General features: G+C 32.7%; 1 protein-coding gene across 1 annotated transcript in view; it reads left to right on the forward strand.

Moving 5' to 3' along the window:
• LOC106459217 overlaps positions 1 to 8,763 on the forward strand; it is a 29,874-nt gene that overhangs the window by 10,055 nt on the left and 11,056 nt on the right. Inside the window, exon 6 of the mRNA XM_022385660.1 lies at positions 8,164 to 8,286. Coding sequence (XP_022241368.1) covers positions 8,164 to 8,286 — 123 coding nt within the window. The remainder of the gene's footprint in view (positions 1 to 8,163; positions 8,287 to 8,763) is intronic.

Genomic DNA, 8,763 nt, shown 5'->3' on the forward strand with positions numbered 1-8,763 from the left:
AAATTAGTTAGCATAAATCAGTTAAATGACGAACAATTAGGTGTCTATTTACTTGTGACCACTCAGTGTACATCACATACAACTTTTATAAAGTTTTTTGTTTGTACCTTTTTCATAAAGTTTTTCGTGTGTACGTTTTTCGTAAAGTTTTTGTGTGTACGTTTTTGTTCTAATGGCTTGTTTTCGTGCTTACGTGTAACTAACGTTTTAGAACAGAAAAAAATGATCTAAGTATTATCTTTCACAGCGGATTCTTATCATTCTATTTGACTTTCAAGGAGTTATCCAGAAGGAATTTTAGCCCTGCACATTACCTTTTCTTGAGGTGGATGAGGTAATGATAATATATAAGTAATGCAAGTAATATAAGTAATATATTAGTAATTTGATTTTTTATATAGAATCAACCTGTTAAAACTAAAGTTCGTAATCTAAGTATGAGGAGAAGAATTATAGTGCGTATTTACGTGTGTAGCAATATGAGGAGAAGAATTATAGTGCGTATTTACGTGTGTAACAATATGAGGAGAAGAATTATTTACTTCGTCAACAACGACAGAAGAAAAGTTATACTATCATGCTGAATTTGTTTTATAATTTTTGAAGTTTTAAATTCAGATAATCTAGTATTTGTATAAAGGAATCTATAGTACTTTGTTCTTAATACTGTAGCTAGAGTTACACACGTAAATACGCACTATAATTCTTCTCCTCATATTGTTACACACGTAAATACGCACTAAATTCATGTGCCTGAAATATACAAATCATGTAAAACTAGGTTAAAAAATCGCTTCAATCATTATATCAAAAGAAACATGCTCAAATGTAAAACCGGACTTTTACTGAAATGAATTGAAATTGGAGAATTAAATGGACTTAGATATTAATATCACAAACGTTTCATAAAAAAACAAATGCATTCTGTTGTTTGTGAAGAGTTGGAAGTGTTTTCTAAAGTCTTGCCTTACCCAGAGGAATGTTGCCTGTGATTGACTACATTAGTCTAATAAACAGTGTAGAGAGTTTAAATAATCTATGTTAACTATACACTACCTGTTCCTAATCTTTGTGCCTAGTTTAAGGTTACAAATGTTTAACTATAAAGCGAAACTTTTTCTTTTCGTAGACTTTGTCCTCCACTGGTATTTCTTTTGTGTTTTTCAATGCTGGTTCCCTTACTGGGTTCTGGACCATTATGGAAGGAAAAAATGGAAAAATATCCAGCTGACGTTCGTGAAGACTGGTGGAAATACATCTTGTTAATCTGTAACCTCAAAGATCAAAGCACAGTAAAGTACCTTTAATAGTTTAACACATGTAAAATCATAATGGATGAATATGTGAACATTGAACAGAAAATGAATGTGATACTGTAAACGTGGATTAAACACTGCTATTTCCTTTTTAGGTACAGATGTTTTTCAGAATATTGTTGGAAAGATCGTTCAGATATTTATTTTAAACTTTATTTCACTGACATTCCGAAAAAGTAGATATCCTAATTTGTTGAGAAAGTGAACTTTTGGGCTAGAGTGTCTACGTTTATTTGTTGACACTAAAGTTTTTGAAATAAAGGGAACACTATATTGTTCTCCTATTATTGTTATATTGTTGGAATTGTAAAAATATATGTTTCTCCGAATATTATTATTGTACTAGCAGAAACCCACAAAACATTTGCGGTCAAATTAGTATCTTCATTGCAACAGTATTTTTTTTTAATACGGGATTTCTAGAATAATATAGACACCGAAATCTGTAAGTCCACTTGTCTTATGTCAATCATTAGTTAAGCCTTTATTACCTTCGTCCTGTATTCGATAAAAAGATAAATTAACACCGTAACTTCTGTACGTTTTGTGCTTTAGTTTAGTTAGGGTTAAACTTTACCGTACTTTATACTATCAATAAATAAGCTTACAATGTTATTTCACGACCTAACCTTTGACGTATTTTTGAAAACTTTGTTAAACTTTTAATGTTGTTGTACAAAATGTCTACTGAAGTATATTTACATCTGCCTTTTGTTTACATCTCCTTGAATGAAGTGCGCGCGCATTTTCAGGACAGATAAAATTTATTATTATTATAAAAGATCTTACCCATCTAAAATCTATAAGAATATTGGCAAACATCTCCCCTCTATATAAAGACAGCGGAATCAGTTCTTGTATATCTAAAAAATTGTCGCCATAGTAATACAATGCATAGGTGTAACTATAAGGCGTATCTCTAGCGATAATCAAAATCAACTTAAACTTTCCAATTTCTTATAAAAGATACGAAAAACAACCCGTTATTTTTGTATTAAGAAGGAAGTAAAAATCAAGTACATGTTGCTTTATAGAATTCATACAAGTTCTTAGTATACGTGTACACTAAACCGTAAAATTTGCAGTTTGAGAAAGCGTCGATTTTTATTTCACAAGACTATTTGGTTTGTTTTCAGGGTTAACTTTTTTGTCTTCAAATATCGAATGTGGGTTACCTCAGCATATTTTAGTTCAAGTATTCACCTTTTAAGTTTATTGGCTTCATTTATATTCAGTTTGGTGGGCTCAATATGGAGACAAACTTGCGCCTGCTACCATGTTTCTATACTTAAAATTCATATCATATATATACGATAACCTCGAGCTCAGTGGAGTTAGTGTACAATGCTGTAAATCCGTGGTATGCATCCCATTATGCCCCCCCCCCACACCCACATACAATATAATATAATATATATATCGCACATTGGGGCTGTAGATACGTTTTAAGACTGACGTTTAATCCCAACTATTCAGTTTTACAATAGTAACCCAAAATTATCGGCTGTATTATGTGCTTTTTGAGTCCGCAATGACATATAATTACCATCAGTAAGCTATCTGTATTATAGTTGGGAAATTACATTAGTTAATATCGTGCTAAGTCTGTAGAAGTCTCCCACAGTAATACGAAACTGTACTTTAAGTGTTTTATCTGTCTCTTTTTCTCTTTTTGATTTATGCACCAAGGGGAGGATTGTTTTTTTTTTTCTGTTTACGTTTATATAAAATACCTGTTATAAAATTGGTCAGAACATGAAGGTGTCAGCTTGAAACAAAATAACAGGCTGTACATTCAGGTGTAAATTTGATGGCGTGTCTTACGGGGTTGTGCTGGAATTACAAGCAGTTTCGTCATAATACTGAAGTCTTTGACGTGAAGAATCCTGTACTCTGGAGCAGTTTCGTCATAATACTGAGTTCTCTGACGTGAAGAATCCTGTACTCTGTAGTAGTTTCGTCATAATACTGCGTTCTTTGACGTGAAGAATCCTGTACTCTAGAGTAGTTTCGTCATAATACTGAGTTCTTTGACGTAAAGAATCCTGTACTCTGGAGTAGTTTCGTCATAATAATGAGTTTTTTGACGTGAAGAAACCTGTACTCTGGAGTAGTTTCGTCATAATACTGAGTTCTTTGACGTGAAGAATCCTGTACTCTGGAGTAGTTTCGTCATAATACTGAGTTCTCACATTAATCTTATATACAGCTTAGCTTGCAATTCCAAGGGATATAATTGTTCACGTCAAAGACTAATAGATCAGAATCAGATATATATTTTTTGCATTTTATAGAAGTATCTGCTCCAGTAGCCAATATGCTTTAAAACTAGTCAATCTTTTCTGAACAGGCATAACAATAAGCGTTATTTGTATATCATTGAATAGAGTTGTTTTTATTACTCTTCAACAACCGAATGTTATTTCTTTTCCTTTACTTTACTGAATGAATTTTCACTTAATAATTTTTGCAAAACCTTTTATTTCGAATTTGTAATTATATGGCACACTTGTCTGTTCCGTGCTGAAAGTGAGCTTTAGCTATATTTCACCAAAATCGCTTCTTTGAAATTAAGAACCTACAGAATATAAAGTAATACTAGGGTTCTCATATTCGCATATTTTAAATGTTTTAGGCTTCATTAAAAAATGGACTTTTTTGTTAGAAAATGGTAGTAGTTGGCATTTGTTTTTAGTGGATAAAACCGTGCTTTTCTATTTGTGCGAAATATAATTAAGCTCCAGATTTTTTGTGCTACTGATTCCTATATTTTATTTCTTTTAAGCTAAAATGAAATTCTCCCATCGCCTGTATTCTAGAGAATGGCTTACTTAATGTGTAATGTCACAATACATTGTTTATCCTTTTGTTACTCAGCAACTAGCCACATCTTCAAGTTTTCTTTTTTAGGAGATAAATTTTATAAGAACTTTGTATAGTAACACATCGAACCTTCACAGAACTGAAGTTGAACTTTAACCTTTTCTTTATCAGTTCACAAAAAATTATACCATCTAAAGTTATAATAAAATGTAAATTCGTTGTTTTGTTCGTGACATGTTTTTAAAATTTTTCTTTAAGATTTTATATTACTTTCCCAAAAGTATGTATGTATTTTATAAATTGATCCTTTTTGTTTTCAGATATTAAGTTTTACCTAGTTTAGAAGATATAAACTGGTTGAGTACAATATATCAAATTGATTTTGAAACCTCGTAACGTCATTATAGTTCATACAACCACGTCCACTCATGGTCTATCCAACTATCATGCACTTTGACACTAACTCCGCAGCGTAGTTTCCATTGCAAAAGGCACCGTCGCAAGTGTTTCATTTCTAAAGAACAATAGTCCTCCCTGCATGCTTTCTATAATCCATCCTGTTTATGAAGGCTACGGTTTCTCTGAGCTAGTTTCGACAGTCCAGTCGTACAGATATCTATATGCACTGAGTCTAGCGACTTGACTTATGGCTTTGTATGGAAACGTATAAATATCTGTATACGACTGTTGAACGAGGGGTGTTACTATAAATTTTATCTTGGTGAACCCATACCTTTTTGGCCTCGTTTTTCTGACGGATATTCTTCTTGATAATATTGCCTGGGACACGTGGTTAGATTGTAAATTTACTTTTATATTATTGTATTCTTACCTGTTACAAGACACCACACTTTGCTTGCCATAGTTTGGATACGACTTATTAGAGGTCCCTTACTGGAAGGACTTGGTTCCTGAAGTTTATCAAAATTCCTTTGTTTCCCAATGCCATTACATACAAGAAATATCATCGTTTTGAAATGTCAAAATTCCCGATCTAACAACACGTCTATGACTCAAACATATTAATATCTTGCGTCGGTAACGCCTGTTAAACAACGTCAAAATGTAATTCTGATGCATTCCGTTCCACCGCGAATTTATACCAACTGTGAGTGTTATGTGACTTGCTGATCTGCTTATTCAAAACCGTTTTAATATAGCATACTCACCCTCTGTATGTATATGATAGGAACTTGGGAACTGCTTTTCAGATTTTAAGATATCTACATAATTTGATATATGTGTGTGTGTGTGCGTGTGTGTATAATAGGAACTTTTTTTTTTACAGATCTTAAGCTACACTTGGTACATAAGTACTGATTTCCAGCTTCATGTATTATCTGCCTTCGTGATTACCTTATTATTCAGGTTAGTTGAAAAAATATTGATTTAGATTAAATACAGTTTTTTCACCAATTATGACTAATTGTTAAATATGTGTTATATTCAAACTAATTAAAGCACATGCGAATGGAATCTAGTTACAACTGAGGTCTTCAATATTAAACCACTCGCTAGTGTTTTTAGCAGCCTAATTTATTTTGAATACGATATTGTGTATAAGGCTTATGAGCAGAATACATTTAATGCTAATTGTGAATGTAGTAAGTGTGTTTTTACGATGTAATGATACATGATTATAAATAATGCGAAATATTTATTCTCAATGTACTTCTGAATGTAATATTTGTAAAAATATGGACACTTCTCAACTTGGTATGCATTTTATATGCATAATTTCTTTTATATTGCTCTAAGATATGGTATGATTGTTTATAAGTTTCATAAAAATAGACTCTCACATTTGTGTCCCATAGTAATTTTAAGAACTTGCAACGCTAAAGTCCGGAGTTCAATTTCCCATAGTGTACACAGCAGTTAGCTCAATATGGCTTTGCTCTAAAATAAAACAAAAGAAAAACTCATACTGGTGTGGACAACTGAACCTCGTCACAAGGAAAATCAAATCCTAATCTGGTAGTAAAACATTTACAAACGTTAATAATTCCAATTAATGTGTTTAAATGTATTTCAGTAGAATGGGAGTTGAACTTGACTAACGAAGTTTATTATTCTCGGTTAAGCTTTGATTGGCTTAGTGGTTAGGGTACTCGCATTGTAGTCTTAGTGGTTAGGGTACTCGCATTGTAGTCTTAGTGGTTAGGGTACTCGCATTGTAGTCTCGTCATCGAACATGCTTGTCATTTCAACAATGGAAACGTTATAATGTGACGGTTAATCCCATTATTCGTTGGTAAAGAATAGCCCAAGAGTAGACGGTGAGTGTTGTTTCTAGCTGCCTTTCTTCTAGTCTATCACTTCAAAATTAGGAAGGGCTAGCGTAGGTAGCCCAAGAGTAGGCGGTGAGTGTTATTTCTAGCTACCTTTCTTCTAGTCTATTACTTCAAAATTAGGAAGGGCTAGCGTAGGTAGCCCTCGAGTAGCTTTGCGCGAAATTAAACAAATTTTGTTTGTATAAAGCATTGGTCACAAAGTTTGTTTTTGATATTCGTGAGTTTATTTAGTTCAGGAGTAACAACAAAATCATTAAGAGTGAAAATTTTCAGAAAACAAATCAGAAACTAAATTCAGTTTTGTAAACAGCTTTTGTCAAACTCTTTAATAAAAATTCTTAAATGCGTACAGTTGAAATTTGATTTTAGGCTTTTAATGAAATAAGATATTTATTTGATACTTATATAGAAATGTCTTGTTTGACATCAAGGAATAGATGTGGAACAAACACGAAGTCTCTTTTCAATCGTGCCCCCCAGTGGCACAGTGGAAATTCTGCGGACTTATAATGCAAGAAACCGGGTTTCGATACCCGTGTTGTGAAGAGCACAGATAGCTTATTGTGTATCTTTGTGCTTAACTACAAACAAAGAAAGAAAGAAGCTTTTTAACTGCGGCAAGACTTAGCTTTGCAAGCACATCTTGAATAAACGGTCATATTAAGACTACCCGAAACACAGACCTCAAATCTGAGCATTTTGTAAACAGCAGCAGGACTGAATACGGGCAGAAAGTTTGCTCACATTCGATTAACAGATTTCCGCTGGTCATTTATCACTTCGACAACTTGAGACCTCATTTCAGTTTTAACTACTCAAAATGATTTGGCTCACGAAAGCAACTAAGTTAATTAAAGTTTTATTTTAGTGTCACTCTGATAAATTTCCAGCATAGTATTCATCTCTTTTAATCCCTTACATATACAGTCCTGTAATATGTCAATATTCACAGGGAAAAATCAAGTTGAACAGTAGATTTTACTATTTAAAAAAAAGAACGCATTTTCCACATGCTTTCAAAGATGATTTTATATTTAATTAACGTAGAAGAATGAGCTTTATTTGTCTTTTTAAGCCCAGCATGACACAGATCAAATCATGACGTGTCTAGTTACATCTCGTTTGCTGACTCATATTGTTTTTTTTAAGATCTTCTTACGTGCTATAGCTTTGTTTGTCTTATCATTCGGCTTTCACTGTTTACAGGCTAGCGAATGTTCGTAAACACATATGTATGTAAGCACTTGTCTTGTTAATGGACTGATGCTTGCAAATATTATAAACTTCGAATTGAAAGTTTAACCTTAACAGAATCTCTGTGATCGCGTGAGTTAAACATCAGGTCAGAGGTCACTATGATTCAGGTATAGCCGTCCATATATAGATGTGGAACGACTGACTAGAGGAAAAACAATCATCCAGCCGAACCCGCAGTCATGAGGGTTTTGTGTTATTATAATGCATTGAAAGAGTTTACTTAGAATTACGAACTTGTTTTTTTTACAATTTACATAAATATACATATATATATATTATTACCTGAAATTCATTGTTTCAAAACGTAAAGAAAAATAAAAATTCAGCTACTTTGAGTCAAATAATATATGATCTGTTTATCAAACGTTCATTGTAAATAATTTTAACTAATACCGAGTTTCAAAATATTATTTCAAACTTCCTTAATATCAAAGTAGTTTTTAATTTTTTTTTTTTATGTTTTATTCTAACAGATCATCCAAGAAGGGGCTGTTAACTATTTTAGTGTTAGTTCTTGTGTCTTCAGCAGTTACTGGTGTTGTCATTGAATACTTCAAGTTACCAGCTGCCAGATACTTTACTGATATTGACTCAAGGTAGGATGTTAATTTAATATACTTCGAACAAATCACTATCTTCGTTTAAATGCAACAAAAATGACCGATTGACAAATGAAGGCTCTAACAATTAATTGGTGGTTCGTGAGACATAGAAATAAATTCCTAGAGTAGCAATGATTATTCAGATAATCTAGAAATAATAGTCAATATTCAAAATAATTTTGCTAATAACAGGGGAATAATCGAACCTGTTTTGTGAATTATCCTGCTGTTACTCTGGTAATAGTGGTAACGGTATAAAGAGTTAGCCCGCTGTTACTCTGGTAATAGTCGTAGTTGTATTAGGGATATCCTGCTGTTATTCTGGTAATAGTCGTAGTTGTATTAGGGATATCCTGCTGTTACTTTGGTAATAGTCGTAGTTGTATTAGGGATATCCTGTTGTTACTCTGGTAATAGTGGTAACGGTATAAAGAGTTAGCCCGCTGTTACTTTGGTAATAGTCGTAGTTGT

The sequence above is a fragment of the Limulus polyphemus genome, unplaced genomic scaffold, assembly GCF_000517525.1.
Source record: "Limulus polyphemus unplaced genomic scaffold, Limulus_polyphemus-2.1.2 Scaffold577, whole genome shotgun sequence".
Classification (NCBI taxonomy): domain Eukaryota; kingdom Metazoa; phylum Arthropoda; class Merostomata; order Xiphosura; family Limulidae; genus Limulus; species Limulus polyphemus.